Below are 16766 nucleotides of genomic sequence, written 5' to 3'. Positions count from 1 at the left end.
TGTTTAATGACACTTTTTCCATTTCTCTAGAGAGATGAGTGTGGCACCCTTACATTTTGCACTAAATAAAGGGATAGAGATTTTGGTACAGGCTAATTGTTGTACCGCTGGCTGGTACTTTTGAGAGCTGGCCAGTGCAAATCCATATATCCTGAATCATCATCAGATGTCATCGCTGCTAACCATCATGGCATATACTGTAGCTGTAGTCAACCTCAAGTGTTATTTCTGCACAGGATGCTGGTTACCCACGCTTTGTGTGGATGGGATTCGTTCTCAGGACAAAGTGCGTGTGAAGTAATTGTTAACACAGGACATCTGTAATGTTGATTGCCAATTCACTCGGGATTAGAAATCTCTGGAATCAGTCATCATCACACTAAAGATGCACCATGCGTCATGCATGCATGACCTCTGCGGTTGACATGGACGATTGCCGTTGCCAAGTTTGAACTAAAACAATTCAGCATGGCTGCAAGAGCGAAGAAAAGTGGCATGTAGACCATAGTTGCGACTTCAGGTCTGATCATCTTGATTGTTTGCAGTCGAAAAATGACGCAGTCCATAAAAGTGTTGGCTGTGGCGGGAATATGGCTGAGCGATATTGACAAAATCAAGTATATCAATCGTCAATCGTTTGAGGATGACTTGATATTTACACATGAGACAATGTTGAGGAACAGGCATTAGCAGGCTGATGTGTAGCAGGGAAGCAGGCCAGGACGTTCACTCTTCATTTTCCTCTAGAACGTGAGAAAGTTCAGAACACTGTAACTGTAGAAGATAACTGTAATGCAACATTTAGGATACAGGATATTACAAAAGCCCAAATCCCAGAGGACTTCTAGTCTGTAGATATTTGATCAACAGACTAGTTTTTACTGGACATGTTACAGGAGGTAAAAGAGGCCATGTTTTCTACTGGAGCGACTGACACGGCACCCCTGGACAGATGGTCCTGCCTGCCGCTCCTCTGCCATGTCTGGTCCAGATGTTGTGTTAGTTGTTTACTGCACGGCCTCCTCACTGGCCCTCTGGGGAAGAATCAAGTTTTATGAATGAAATAAATCTCGCCTTAATGTTTCTCAGCGCACACAAGCCACAGACCGGCCTGCTGGGCCACACATTTTAATTGGCTACATCCAAAACAGATAGATTGTTGCAAAACACATGTTTTGCAACAATCAATCAATCTATATTGTGGTAACTCTGATGCAAGCCAAGACACTTAAGCAGGTTTAAACGCTCTCGCGTTGTTTTATTCACCAAAATTAACTCAATTCAAAGTCCAACTTAAATTCCTCCCTTCTCGGGGCTGTTCATTCATGTCCAACAAAGCAGGTGGGGGTTCACATGCGCGTCCTCGCATGTGAGGTTTCCCCATAACGTTGCACTAAGCGCTCCAGTCCTCTGCTACATTCTCCAGTAGATTGCCACCAGTACCTTGCCTGAGTTACCTGCTCCAGCATCTTGCCTGCGTGAGATAAGAGACAGGATTGGTCAGAAATCATAGTCATTTTCATAAGCTTAAGGAGAGGAGTGTAAATGTCACCTACCGCCCGACAGCAAGGAGAGGACCCCCTCTCTCGAGGAGGGCCAGCCACACAGTGAACCTTCAGAGCTCCGTCTGCTATCTAGTTGAGCTGATTGTAGAATCAGTCTCAGCCGTGTGAGCCGCTCCTAACAGCGCGCAGCTGCGAGCGGTCGGCCGCTCCTAACAGCACGCAGCTGCGAGCGGTCCCACTGAATCAGCAGCTAATTGGGGAACTACCTCTTACTGCTGACGCGGAACCCCGGCTCTGATGTCACTGTCGTGGCTGGCCGTCCTCCCACTCTCACCTGCCGGGGGCTAGGCTGCCGAGACACCACAATATCTATATATCTATATCTGTCATGATATGTAGAGGTGGTGTGATGTGTGGACCCATGTGCAGACAAAGGGAGACGCAGCAGGCAACGTAAGGCAGGCAAGTTCTTTTACCAGGAGCAAAAGGAGACTTTAATAGAAAACTAAACACAAAATAACAAAACCTACTAGCACACGGCTAGGCTAAAGTGGAAACAAGGCTGGAAACACTGGGATTAACGGAGAGCAACAATATACTATTCACCTTATGTTCAGACGCTGGGGTGGGCCAAATTCTTCCGGGTCGTGTTAACACTTCTGGCGGTCACGGCGCCAAATATGAAAGAATGTCATAGCGGACAGTGCAGGGTGTAAAACAAAGAACGTAGCCTACTACTTTGAGCTCGGTACACAGCAAGCAAGCGAGTATCCACTGTTAGCCAGGTCAGATAACGTTATCGTCGACAATGACGAACACTTTCTTGTAAAACAACCTGGACTCCAACAAAGAAAGCTTCAGATAGTTTTCTCTCCTCCGAGCGCTCGCGCCACTAACGCCAATAAGACCCGCAGACGTTAAAGTAATTCCCTGGAATGCGAGACTTAACGAGCCAGTTAGATGGCGTTGCATTCTTAGACATTGCCGTTTGCTTTTATTTGGTATGTTACATACAATTGGCCACATTATTAGTTAATTCAGAGTTAGATGGTATTGGAGCCGCCAGCCATTTTCTTTTTATTTATTTTTAGCCGGAAGTCTTCCCACGACCACACAACCGGGTCAAATGGGCGTGGCTACATAAGGTGAATACCAGGGTAGGCAGGGAGGGTAGACAATAGACAATGATCCGACAAGGACAACACACAGACTGAGACAATATATAGACAGCTAACTAATGACACATGAGGGACAGCTGGGGAAGGCAGGAACACAGAGGGCAAAACGGGAGAACTGATTGGTGGGGAGAACTCAGGTAATGGGGCAGACTAACGAGACACATAGGCAACAGGTGGGAGGAATTAAGACAGACTAACAAGGGAACATGGACAACAGGAATAAACATAACACAACTAATTTCTGTACAGTATATGACTGAATGTCCACTGAGTTTAGCTCCTCAGGAAATATCACACACATAACATAGCAGAGCAGGCCACACTGTGGCCTGGGCGTGACAATATCTATATCTATGTCTATATATATATCTAGATATCTAGATATATATCTGATATCTCTCTCTCTCTCTCTACATATATATATATATATATATATTTAAATTTTGTCCCACTGATGATGTCTTAGTGATATCATAAGAGCATATTCATCTTATGACATCACTGTGATGTCATAGGCACTGATATTGTGGTTTTTGGTTACACTCGGGCATCAGTGATGTCATCAGTTATGTGAAGTTGAGCTGTGCATGCCAATAGAGCAGGCGAGCAGCCACGCAGCGGGCGAGCTGCAGGGCCTGCTCGGCGAGCTGTAGGGCGGGCAAGCCCGCGCAGTGGGCGAGCCTAGGAATTGAGCACGCATATCGCGCGAGATGCCTAGTTTCTCAAATGTGGCAAACACTTGTGGCAAAGCTATGTAATAGAGGCAGGATATTTTACAGTTTAACAATAAACTTGATTGTCAAAAATGACATCAGCGCACTGAAACCGTAAACTTCACTTTTTACCAAGATTTACCAACATCTTTTTGTGCATTATGTTCTGTAAAAAAAGTTTTCATATCGACAAGATATATATTATTACGTATATGCAGATAGATACCGATATATCTGTGCCAATATCGGCACATAAAATATACTGTGTTGTCTGTGTGTGCGTGTCTCAGGGCACCACTGTGGAGAAGATCTGCTCGGAGCTGAGGTACCTGCCTGTCACTCAGACTCTGGCTAAGGAGCGCACGCTGCTCATCCTCTGTGACCTGTCCTACTCCAACAGCGACGCTGTGGAGGTCGCCATGGTGATTATACACACACACACTCCCTTACACCTAAACAGACACACATGTACATGGAAACACTCACACACCTACAGTATATAGACCAAATCACCGTGACATCATGCTAACAACAACAGTCACTTCCGGGTAGACAACTGGATTGATTTGACTTGCGAAGTTATCGGCAAATTTGTTTATTGTTATGCCTCCGCCGGCTTGGATACATTTACGCACGGCATGGATGTCACTCTCCAACACCTCGCGCCTGCACACACTCTTCCCTCCTCGGAATGCCGTGTTGATTTTCAACTATAGCCTACATTGCAGAAAAAACACACCTTGATTTAAAAATGAGAATTCGTTTGTCATGGTTTTATTAGGCTACATAATTCCCGACCATACAGGTTTGTGGTGTGAGGTAACAGTAGATTGCTTTTGAGAAAGTTGAGACGGTGTTGTGGCAAGCTGCCTCTCCCCACCCTGTGAGCCCCATGGCCGGCCCAAAACACCCAGGGCACCGACCCACCTGTAGTTTCCGGCAAGTACAGTAACCTCTTTCCCTGCAATTGCACGCATGCAAGACCAGCTTCTCCACAGCGCGGATGGCTGACTGCAGTCAATGGCTTAACCAGAGTGGACAATTCTGACATAGGCTATTAAAATAGGCTAGAAGTAAAATCTCACACATTCCTACCCTATTAAAGAAACAAATATTTTTTAGATGTGTAGGCCTATGTTATAGCCCAGGGGCCCTCAATTAAAATTCAAAGAGGTCCAGTTCGAGAAAATTTCCTTAAGCAAAGGTCCGGAACATTGTAACGTAGCTTGCGTTATGATTCAGTGCCATTGAACTCAATGACTGAAGTAGCCTAATGGTACAATGTCTGTATACAACTGACTGTTAAATCAAGCCAACAAACCTCCGGCTCCACCTTTTCTCTTTAGAGAAGTGAGCTATCTATCTACTGTATCTATCCATCCATCCATCCATCCATCCATCTATATATCTATCTGTCTGCCCCCTCTGTCTGCCCCCTCTGTCTGTCTGTGTCTGTCTGTCTGTCTGTCTGTCTGTCTGTCTGTCTGTCTGTCTGTCTGTCTGTCTGTCTGTCTGTCTGTGTCTGTCTGTTGAGCGTTCCCAATGCAAACTTCTCATGCCGTTGGGCAAGTGAATGTGTGAGTGTGCTGGTGTGTGTGTGTACGTGTGTACGTGTGTTTGCTCATGTGTGGCGCTTCCATAGACAGGTCAGGATCGCATCGCACTTCAACCGAGACATACTGGTTTTGAACTGCCCATAAGAACAATGAATGGACATGTAAGAGTCGTTTCTTTTGACCACGCCATATGAAATTACTTCTATGTCTCGCATCCCCTCCGTCCGTGTGTCACTCTCACAGCAGCACTAGGAAACGACAGGGAGAAACGATTCGCTTATTTGATTGGCCGAGTAGCATCACGTGCGATGATTTACAGTGCATTCATTGGTCTGTGAGCTTTCTGGCAGAAAAACCAGTATTACCGTAAAGACTAGAAAAGCATGTGCCGGTTAAAATAGAAACGCTCCGTGAAAATGACAATTTTCAATGATTTGTAGGTTATAGGGCTCGGTCCGGATAGGACGGCGTCTCGGTCCAGATGCGGACCGGAGTCCGGACTTTGAGGATCGCCGTTATAGCCTATATGAACGAAACGTCTAATTACAGTAAACGCATGCTTTGGGACATCACTGCGTAATTGCGCGGCGGCCCTCTCTCTCTTCCCTCTCTCGTTCTCTCCCCCCCCCCTCTGTCTCTCTCTCTCTTTTGCGCGGCGCTATTCCAGCGCAAAACGGGCGCTATTCCAGCGCAAAACGGGCGCTATTCCAGCGCAAAACGGGCGCTAACGCAAAATTACCGCCGTTGCGAAGATAGGGCCCTTAATTCGTTTTTGTAAATGGCTTCCAGAGGGGTCCAGTAAAATCAGGGCCTTTTTCTATTTTCTATTGCTTCCCTCTTTGTTGAAAAAGGAAAAAAAGGAGAGAGAGAGAGAGAGAGAGAGAGAGAGAGAGAGAGAGAGAGAGAGAGAGAGAGAGAGAGAGAGAGGCGTTTGAAGTGCGACTCCCTGCTTGTAACAACATCTGGAGGAGATTTAGCTTCAGTGTTGGAACACCTTGCTGCTCTGTGTCTCTTCTCTCCCACTTCTTCTCTTCCCTTTCTCTCTCTCTTTTTGTTTCTTTCTCTTACCCATGTTATCTCTCTCTCTCTGTCAGTGTCTCTCTCTCTCTCTTTCTCTCTCTCTCGGCCACCCAGACTCAGGGGAAATCAGTCACTTCGAGGCACTAAGCTCTTAATGGAGGGGATTAACTCTTGTTCTTGTGATGTATGCAGTTGTGTTAATTTTGAGGGACAGATACGGGAAAAGGAGTGGCGAGAACCAAAACCTCACTCCCACTCGCCACTGACTCGTGTTGCAGCGAAATGTCAGCGCTCGTTACTGCATGTGGGTGAAACCGTTATCATCTCGAAGGAGTACGTCGGGCGGTTTTTCATCTAGTCATGACTAGATGTAAGCCGTAAGACCCTCCCAATGCACCAGCACTCAGTCTCAAACATGGGCAAAATATTTAGTGTTTCAATATGGTTCAGCTATGTGGAAAAGAATGAGGAGCGCTTGGTTTGTCTTCTGTTGCGAAGCGATGTGCATTCCCTCGCTGCGCTCAGTCTTCGCCAAGTGTGTGGGAAGGCAAATCAGATTTGGAAGCAATGTTCAAACATGCTGTATGAGTCTTTATTTATTTATTTATTTGTTCCTTTCACCAAACAGGTTTGTGATGAAGTGCTATCCACAGCAGGACAAATTAGATACAAACATTGTAAAGCAATTAAAAGAAATTGCAAGTGTTTTCCCCATATGTATGTATCCATATGCATGCATGTATGTATGCATGCATGTATGCATGCATGTATGTACAGTATGTATGTACCGGTATGTATGTATGTATGTATGTATGTATGTATGTATGTATGTATGTATGTATGTATGTATGTATGTATGTATGTACCGGTATGTATGCATGCATGTATGCATGCATGTATGTACAGTATGTATGTACCGGTATGTATGTATGTATGTATGTATGTATGTATGTATGTATGTATGTATGTATGTATGTATGTATGTATGTATGTATGTACCGGTATGTATGTATGTATGTATATACCGGTATGTATGTATGTACCGGTATGTATGTATGTACCGGTATGTATGTATGTACCGGTATGTATGTATGTATGTATGTATGTATGTATGTATGTATGTATGTATGTATGTATATATATATATATATATATATATATATATATAAACATCTAACATATTCATGCATGTGTGGAATCCAATCAGAATTCAGAATTAGAATCATCAATCAATTATTAGTGATTATTATCAATTATTATCAAATCAAACATGTCATCAGTCACACAGCATCACATTGGAGGTGGATGGTAAAACCAGACTGTATGTGGAAATGTGTGTGAAGAAGTGAGGGCAGCTGTCAGTCAGCCCGGGGGTGGGACCAGAGGCCTGTCAGTCAGCCCGGGGGTGGGACCAGAGGCCTGTCAGTCAGCCCGGGGGTGGGACCAGAGGCCTGTCAGTCAGCCCGGGGGTGGGACCAGAGGCCTGTCAGTCAGCCCGGGGGTGGGACCAGAGGCCTGTCAGTCAGCCCGGGGGTGGGACCAGAGGCGTGTGAATGAGACAGGAGGAGAAACAGCTGGCCTGTTCTCTATTGTTCATCCTAATTGAAGTGCACAGTATAGAGCTACTCCCCCCGCTCTCACTCTGATCAGCTCATTAGTTCATTAACTCCGCCCTCTGTGTCTTAGCAGGGGGCAGCAGCCTGACAGATGTTATCACAGGAATCCCTTTTCTTTATTTCTTTTCATTCTTCTGTCTCTTTTTCTGTCATCTGGCTCCCACCATTTTCCACCTGGACCCTTTTGTTTTTTCCAATATTTTCCAATTGTACCAATCGAAGTGCAATACTAAAGCAACGTGACAAACTGATAGAGACATCATAGACACACAATAAAACAAACATCAACACATAATAAAAACTAAGACTAGTCGACAGTTCTGAGTAGAATTGATTGATTGATTGATTGATTTATTGGGTGAATGTCAACAATACAGGGAAAACACAGACAATCACCGAGGATAAAAACACAATAAAGCCATTGGCTTATTTCCATTGCGGTCCTCTACAAACAACAGAGGGACAAAAAAAACAACACACAAATGGATATCACCTTCTATACTCAAATTAAGACTATTTTTAACATTATTACTAGATTTGAATAGGAATAATGGCACACTTGACTATTATACAATACATAAACATTTGTTGTTATATGTAAGGAGAAAGTTAAGAAGAAAGTTAACTGAGGCAAAACAAAGTGATTGTGAGCCTGGATCTCCCCCTCTCACGCCCTTATCCTCTCTCCATGTGTCCAGTCGTTCGAGCAGGACGGCCGGGCGAAGGAGGCGGGCGACCTGGCACAGATCCAGGAGGCAGCCAGCGGCGTCATCACCGCTCTGTCCAAACGCCACAACAGCACTGTCATGCTGGCCGTGGTGGAGGTGAAGGTGGAGACGCAGGTGGAGTCACCGCCTGTCGGTGAGTCACATGACCCTCATCCAGGAAGTGATATTAGGATAGTGGTTTTTCTACTTTTTCCCACGGCGCTGGCAGCAGGCCAGGCCGGGGGGCAGAAGATGCCAAAGTCGTGACACTCAGTCACTCACTCACTTATGGATGTTTAATGAAGCGGGGGTTAGGGAATAGGGGTAGGAAGGTCGTAGAGAGTCGAGGTTTGGGTAGGGGGAGTGGCTATGTGGGTGGTGGGAGCGTGAGGAGTTAGGGAATTATTATTATTATAAATGAATAAATTATATTTATTTCCGCTTGTTTGTTTTTTATTGTTTTTTTTACCATCTTTCTGAGAAATGACTTTGTGAACAAATGATGAAAAGGTCTCCTCTCCCTCCTCAGCCTACCTGGTGCCGGTGCTGTGCGTGCTCTTCAGCCTGCTGTGGCTCTTCTGCATCGTGGTGTGTGTGTGGTGGACGCGCAAGAGGAAGAAAGAGCGCGAGAGAGCGAGCCGCGGAGCCGAGGACGGCACCGTCAACAATCAGCTGCAGCCGCTGCAGGGCCGCAAGGACAACCGCCACAAAGACATTCAGTACGAATGCAAGAAGCTAATGGGCCCCTCCGAGCTGACGGGCTCCTCTGAGCGGACGTGCGACGGGGCGGAGGGAGAGGAGGACGGCGAGCAGGAGGGGGCGCGGGAAGACGAGGAGGACCGGGGACCGGGCTCGGCGGAGAAACCTCCCTCCCAGAGGTGCTCCCGAGCGGAGGTGCGGGACAGAGGGGTGCAGGGGAAGGGAGGGGTGATCTGCACAGCGCGCAGCGGGCCGGTCAAGGCGCCGCACCGGACGGCGTACAGCCCCAAAGACAACCGCTGTAAAAACCTCAACGCCGCCAAGCTCAGCGAGGATGTCAAAGACCATTACGTATGAGAGCGACATCGGAGAGAAACAAACTGCCACGTCTTCGCTGATGTCATCCACATTTCAAGCAACAAAAGTGAAGATTTCAGATGCTTTAATTTTTTTTTGTCACACTTTATTTAACTTTTATTCTTCATCAGTGACATGGAGGCTTGTTTATTTTAACCAAAATAAAAACGCATACAAGAAATTCAATTCAAACATCATGCTGGAATCAAGAAGAGGATTTTCTTGTCACTGCTCCTGATGCTAAATTGGCTTTTGTTGTTGTTTACAAACTGTTGCTGTGTTCAGCGGAATAGCCCTTTTTTTCCTCCTCGCCTCGTCCCAGCATTCACCTGTCATGTGACTTGCGCACCGCCCTCAGAGATCTGACTGAACGTCATTGGCTGGCAGCTGTTAACGTTGTTCCTACTGTTCGCTGCATTCAGCTCCTGTCTGCCTTAGCCCAGACTCTGGGCCTTTTCTACACTGTCCGTCTCGATATCATGTCTTTTTATAAGCCCGATTGCGTAAAAACAGAAAATAAAAACATGTGTTTTATAAAAATCTTTCAGAAAGCTGGCACAGAAAAACCACTGTATATGATACCTGGCATGATAATCTTTGTTTTCTTTTGTTTACATTCATAAACATATTTTCCATACTGTGTAAATGCTTAAAAGTTCTTATGTAAACCCTTTCACCCTTGCAATTGTGTTTCACTGCTTCCTGCGAGTCTATGCGATCATTTTTCAGTATTTGCTTTGGTAGAAAGTGCCTTCAGCCTGTCTCTTTTCTCCTCTTATCTCCTTTCATAGAGTTTATGCAGGTTTTAAATACATAAAGGGAAAGATGTCCTAGCAACAACTCTTCATACCACTGTAAAGGTGTTTTCTTTGCAATGTACATAATGTAAATATGAAAATGGCTGTGTATATTTGAATTTAGTAACTTAAGTGATGCTTTGTATCATAGTTATTCTAAATAATAAGAATTGTTTGTGTGTTTTTGTTTTCCAAATGATGTCATTCCGTTTAGTAGTGTCCGTTGACACTATGACAGGTTTTATACAGATTTACGGACTATGTCCAGGGCCCTGCTGAATCATGAGCATTGGGTAAAACAAAAGAAAAAGAGGACAAAAACAGATTATAAGTGTGTTTGTCTTGCGTTATGATTATCTGTTCCAACTGTTAACACAAGTATACAATATGCACAGCTGTTTGTTATACCTGTCCAGGTTTGAAATCCCTGTGGTGGTGGAGGGAATGTGGAATGTGGACCGCTTCATCTCAAAGGCCACTCTTCCAAATATATATATATATATATATATATATATATATATATATATATATATATATATATATATATATATATATATATATATATATTCTGTTCATCAACATAACTGTTGATTTCGATGGACATTTTCAATGTTCCAGAGTCAAAATGATTTTTCAGAGGCTTTTCCAGCCCTTAACATAAAGACTGTGGGCCACCCCAATAAGAGGAGTCACCTCTCCAGAAACAGTTTCATTTCTACTGTTTTCAATTGAGATTGTCAGTGACCCAGAGCCATCCAAAGTAGATCTTGCACACCTGAGAGAATCTTGTTGCAGATGCATAGGAAGTGTCCCAGAGCCAAAATGATGTTTTATAAGCTTTTCTATACCCCCAAAATACAAATTGAGTGGGTCACCCCACCTGGAGGTTACCCACAAAAAACCAAATTTAATTTCCATTGATTTCAATGGAGAATGAGAATCTTTGTGTTGTGTTGCAGGGTCTAATGTTTCACCCCACTGAACAACAGTACAAGTCTTCTTGGGCAAACAGGTCTTAAGTTTTTCCACATTAAGCCGGTGCTCCATTTCACACGGTTGAGGACACAAGCGTTTTAATTTCTGCTCATTTCAACCGAGAGCTTTAGTTTCCTACAGTTTAACTGAGGCGTCACACTTCCATGCTAATGTCATGCAACTGGATGTAAATGACAGTGATGAAAGCATTGCCTTTGCTTTTTGATCCCTAACATCCTGGAAAATGACTTCCTACAAAGAGTGTGAACCACAAATCAATGGATGAACAATAGTTGAACTTTGCTCAGAGGATTTCACATGTATCTTTTACTTTCACTTGATTTCACAGCAGCCATTTTTGAACAGGCACTTTGTATCCCTCTCTGTAAGCATTGAGCATAGATATGCACTGGTGCAGTTGACTTGATGCCAGTCTCTCTGTGGCCAGGTTCCAGTCGCTGTGACAGCAAACATCCACCATACACTTAGATTTGGCGCAACTATGTCTAGAAATATGACACAGTCTGGTGAAACGGGTAACAAATACTGTAGGCAAAACATGACGCAAGTTTAGATGTTGAAGAACGCACTCGATATAACAAACAACAGTTTTAGGAAATACTTATTTGTTAGTAAGCTAAGCTTGTTCACCAACTTTCAGTGCAATTGTACTACATTCAAATAAGCATATCTAAAACTATTTTCAGCTTCCAATGTGTGGCACATCATTTGAAAGTTTACAATCTGCACTTTCATAACCTGGAAAAAAACTGAAAATGTACCTTGTAACCTACTTGTTACCCAAAACACCAGTCTCTGTCACACCAAAACACCAGTCCCTGTCACAATGTGGTTAGAATGAGTGTGAACCCCCATTTCCCCTGCTCAGACCTCTCCTTGTGTATCTACTGTATACTGGTCTAATGAAGGGAACAAGTTGTATTGTTGTTGACGTTGTTGACTGTTGTGCTTGTTGTCCAGTGTTTGTATCGAGTCTGTTTCTGCACTAAGAACACAGGAAGAGTAGCCTGCTTAAAACCATCGGGATCCGTCAACTCACATTCTGTTCGTTTCATGGATCCGTCTGTCTCAGTGCTGTGCACAGTCATTTAAGTGGGTGGGTGTACTAACCCTGACAGACAACTCCTTCAGCCAATCCGCGTTGGATCCAGTCAAATCCAAATCCACTCGGGAGAATTATTTTATTTAATTTATTTTACGCCGAGAAACGCTGATGTTGCATACTCCTGTACTTGTTTAATTGTTGTTATTGAGTCTATTTCTGCAATAACTGCACTTTATGGCTGTTTAAACTTGACGAAAGTAAGTTGACATTAGTGCTCGAGGTGGACAACCACAGAAGCAGCCATTACTGTTTTGCCAGTGGCGTTCCTGATTGGCCGAATACGATCTCAACTGCGAGGCAGGTCCCTGATTGGCTAGTGCGCCCACCTAGGGCTGGTAGGAGGCCAGACGGTCCCGCAGAATGCGGCAGAGTGTGAGTTCACATGACCGGATGGTTTACCAGGTTACAGGAAGAGAACCATTGAGCATTACCTCCACAGTGGTAGTGGGGGGAGGGGGGGACATTGTTGTTGATAGACATAGTCCAATATTGTTACTATTTGTGGATGAGAATTATGTTTTCAATATTTTATTTTATTGTGTTGATAATGATTATGCAAATTATGGAAAACCCAAATCACAATCCATATTATGTCAGTAAATTCTACATTTTATTGGCCTCAGAGGATGGGCTGAATGTGCAGAACATTGTAATTATTTTGTACAAAATTTGGCAAAAGTCTGGTTTGTTAGAGGAATTTTTTGTTTGTTCTTAGAACAATCCTATTATTTATTAAAGTATTTTATACCAAATGTCTTTTGTTTGTCTTTTTATGCTGATATATAGGCTATGTGCGGTTCATCCTCAGCTGTTTTTGTTCTGATAATTGCTTCATGGAAATTATACATTTAAGTTGAAGGCTTTTTCCACTTTGTGTTGGAAAGTGTTCAAGGATCCATGTTTTCAAATGTTTGATTAAAGAAATGTTAATTGTTAAACATACTGATTGTTTGAAGCTTTGAGTTTTGAAGGGGAAAAAAAGACACCTACTCTTCTAGAATGATTGATAGCTCAAAATGAACACAATGATGGCACTTTTTTATGGAAAATTACTTTTTAATTCATTAGCAGTCTGCTTCCTTGAGACATATTGATTTGATAAATTACAGCTAAACAAAGGCCAACAATTTGGAAATGAGCTGGCCATGGCCAATCAGCCGTCTCTCCCCCTCCTGTCCCATTTAGCGCTGGGCCAATGAGGTGTCTCGTTTGCTTTGCCTTGTTCCATCTGCCCCCCTAATGACACAGCAGGTAATGATTCACATTGAGTCCAGTAATGACCCAGCAGGTAATGATTCACATTGAGTCCAGGCTGTAGAGAGCCAGCAGCTGTGTGGAGGGCCCACAATGCTCCTTGATCATTAACCCGCCAGTTGTTGGGGAGGAATGGGAAATGTGTGCGGAATCCCGGATCACGTATCAGTCCGGTTCCATGTATGTACAGCGCACCATCACTGACCTACTTGGAAAGAAATACAATGAGATGAAAGCCGTTAGAACAGCGAGTCTTCCTCCACAATGCAGTGTGCTCCATGTAAGCCAAAAGCAGATTCCTAGAGGCGCTGGCTATGGTCAAGGGTACTGGTCCAAGATAGGCAGGTTGGTTTTCCATGCTTTGTGTTGGGCATCACATTGTTCCGGGCGGTGCCAGCGAGTGTGCATGAAGCTTTGGACTCAAGTGAAACACACCGGTGTCAAATAGTAGTTGTAAATCATTTTAGCTTTTGTTTTTAGCCTTCCTGGAACACCAGATAGGGATGACAGGTTCATGGATCAAGGCGATTCACATGTTTTCAAGTATATTTTCAACCGCAGAGAAGAAAAGAATTGGCCATTCGTATGAAGGCCCAAAAATCCAATCAAGACTAAATGCAAGGGGAGCTCATACTGTACAGATGAAACAAAGATAAGACAGAAACGTAACTTACAGTAGTTAAACTTAACATCACTTAAACCAGGGATCTCCAACAGGTGAAATGTAAAAATATATATATATAATTGATGCATAAACTAAATTCCAGACAATGTATAGCTAACTCTACAGTACTATTAACTCTAACAGATAGAGCTATTTAACTTTATAATAAAATAAATATTATTATATAAATAAAATGTGCTAAATGTACTCGGCAAAAAACAAGAAGAAGAAGCTTGCGAGTAGTTTTATTTTTTTGTAGCTCTCATCCTAAAAAAGGCTGAGTTAAACCAATTCAACCTGTTAAACCATACACCTGTTGATGTCCTTATAGTTTCTCTAAAGAAATGCCCCTTATGGTGCAACAAAGTCCTGTTCTTTGGCACGGCAGCCAACTGGGAGCAGGGAAAAACACGTTTTTAACCAGTGTTAAAATGCAAAGTTGACGTTTTTACTGTGTTTCTGTCCAAAATAATGGCGTGTGCTGATGTGGAGAAGTGTAACATGTTTTTGAATTGGCCCATCTTCAGTGCAAAAGAAGGTTTGGAAATGGCTCCTTTCTATCTCAGTTTGAGGAGTTTTATTCACCAAGCGTTCACTCACAGATACTGACTCATCTCTCCATGTAATTGTCTAAAGTTTCACACTTACTGTGTTCTCCTAAATGCTAAACCCCACCCACTGGCACCGTTAAACAAACCATACAAGTATTTGTAAATAGCATTTGTCCCAGGGCTGTTGTGTCCGCTACGGATTTTGTTTCCAGTGGTTTTGTGAACTACACTAACAGGACAGCGTGGTTTCGCGCTCCATTTGCCGCTTGTCGTCTTGGATCATTTAAAGCACCAACACAAAGCAGTCTCCACGGTGATGTGATGAATGCTTTGCTTGATGTTTAACCAAAGGTCTCCCGTCTTCTGCGTCTGAACAGACAGAACTCACTGTAGCAGCTAATCTGCTGAGAAGATGCATAGCCGCCATTCCACAATCACCATGGATTCAGTCATGGCATGACACAACCACTTCATTCCAGGTAAGTAGGCTGGTTCACTGGAGCGATGGATGGATGGATGATGATTGGATGGATAGATGGATGATGATTGGATGGATGATGGATAGATGGATGATGATTGGATGGCTGATGGATAGATGGATGATGATTGGATGGATGGATGGATGATGATTGGATGGATGGATGGATGATGATTGGATGGATGGATGGATGATGATTGGATGGATGGATGGATGGATGATGATTGGATGGATGGATGGATGATGATTGGATGGATGGATGGATGGATGATGATTGGATGGATGGATGGATGATGGATGATGGATGGATGATAGATGGATGGATGATGGATGGATGGATGATGGATAGATGGATGATAGATGGATGGATGATGGATAGATGGATGATGGATGATGATTGGATGATGGATGGATGATAGATGGATGGATGATGGATAGATGGATGATGATTGGATGGATGATGGATAGATGGATAATGATTGGATGGATGGATGGATGGATGATGGATGATGATTGGATGGATGGATGGATGGATGATGATTGGATGGATGATAGATGGATGGATGATGGATAGATGGATAATGATTGGATGGATGGATGATGGATGGATGATAGATGGATGGATGGATAATGATTGGATGGATGGATGGATGGATGGATGATGGATGATGATTGGATGGATGATAGATGGATGGATGATAGATGGATGGCATTGTTTCCATTTCAGGAGTGGTGGATCTGTAGCGCTCTGGAAATTGGCTGCTCGCTGACAAGTAAGGGAGTACGGGTTTGAAGTAAGTAAGTTCCTCATCTTTCAACCAAGAGAGCAGGGTTTATGTGTCCTGTTTTTACCCCCAACCATAACCCCAACCATAACCGCAACCGCAACCTTAACCCCAACCATAACCCCAACCTTAACCAAGGAGCTTTAGTTGCCTAAACCTAACCAAGTTGTGTTGTTGCCTAAACCATAGGTGTAGATTTAGGTAGGGACGCTATGGACCAATAATCAAGGCTCTGAAATATTTTTTTATTTGACAATAAACATTGTTTTGTCCGCCCTGGGGTGAACCATATCGCTTCCGTCTTGTGTCTTTGGTTGAGAGTGGCACATGATTAAATAAAGCTTGATGATGATGATGACATGCGCAGTATTCTACTGTAGACTACTGCGCATGTCTACTGTTCAGGAACCAGGAAGCATCTGCTGCAGTCAGCACGTTTAATTTGTTTTTTCATCCAGCGTCGGTCGACATAACGTTGATGAGGATAGCTGTTATAGCATGTTGTTATTATTTCAGTGAGGCACAGGGAGAGAGAGACCGGCACAGGGAGAGAGACAGGCACAGGGAGAGAGAGACAGGCACAGGGAGAGAGACAGGCACAGGGAGAGAGAGACCGGCACAGGGAGAGAGACAGGCACAGGGAGAGAGAGACAGGCACAGGGAGAGAGACAGGCACAAGGAGAGAGAGACAGGCACAGGGAGAGAGAGACAGGCACAGGGAGAGAGAGACCGGCACAGGGAGAGAGACAGGCACAAGGAGAGAGAGACAGGCACAGGGAGAGAGA

The 16766-nt window shown here is 43.9% G+C and overlaps 1 protein-coding gene across 1 annotated transcript in view; it reads left to right on the top strand.

Annotated features, from left to right (window-relative positions):
- The window catches only part of LOC310773990 (protein jagged-2-like), a 98976-nt gene extending 88402 nt beyond the window's left edge, over window positions 1-10574 (top strand). The window contains exons 23-25 of the mRNA XM_083634036.1: window positions 3687-3818; window positions 8287-8449; window positions 8825-10574. Coding sequence (XP_083490162.1) covers window positions 3687-3818; window positions 8287-8449; window positions 8825-9351 — 822 coding nt within the window. The 3' untranslated portion in view covers window positions 9352-10574. The remainder of the gene's footprint in view (window positions 1-3686; window positions 3819-8286; window positions 8450-8824) is intronic.
- Window positions 10575-16766: the final 6192 nt, after the last annotated feature.

The sequence above is a fragment of the Poromitra crassiceps genome (assembly GCF_964638095.1).
Source record: "Poromitra crassiceps genome assembly, chromosome: 3".
Classification (NCBI taxonomy): Eukaryota; Metazoa; Chordata; class Actinopteri; order Beryciformes; family Melamphaidae; genus Poromitra; species Poromitra crassiceps.
This window is presented reverse-complemented; position numbering and strand designations above follow the sequence as displayed.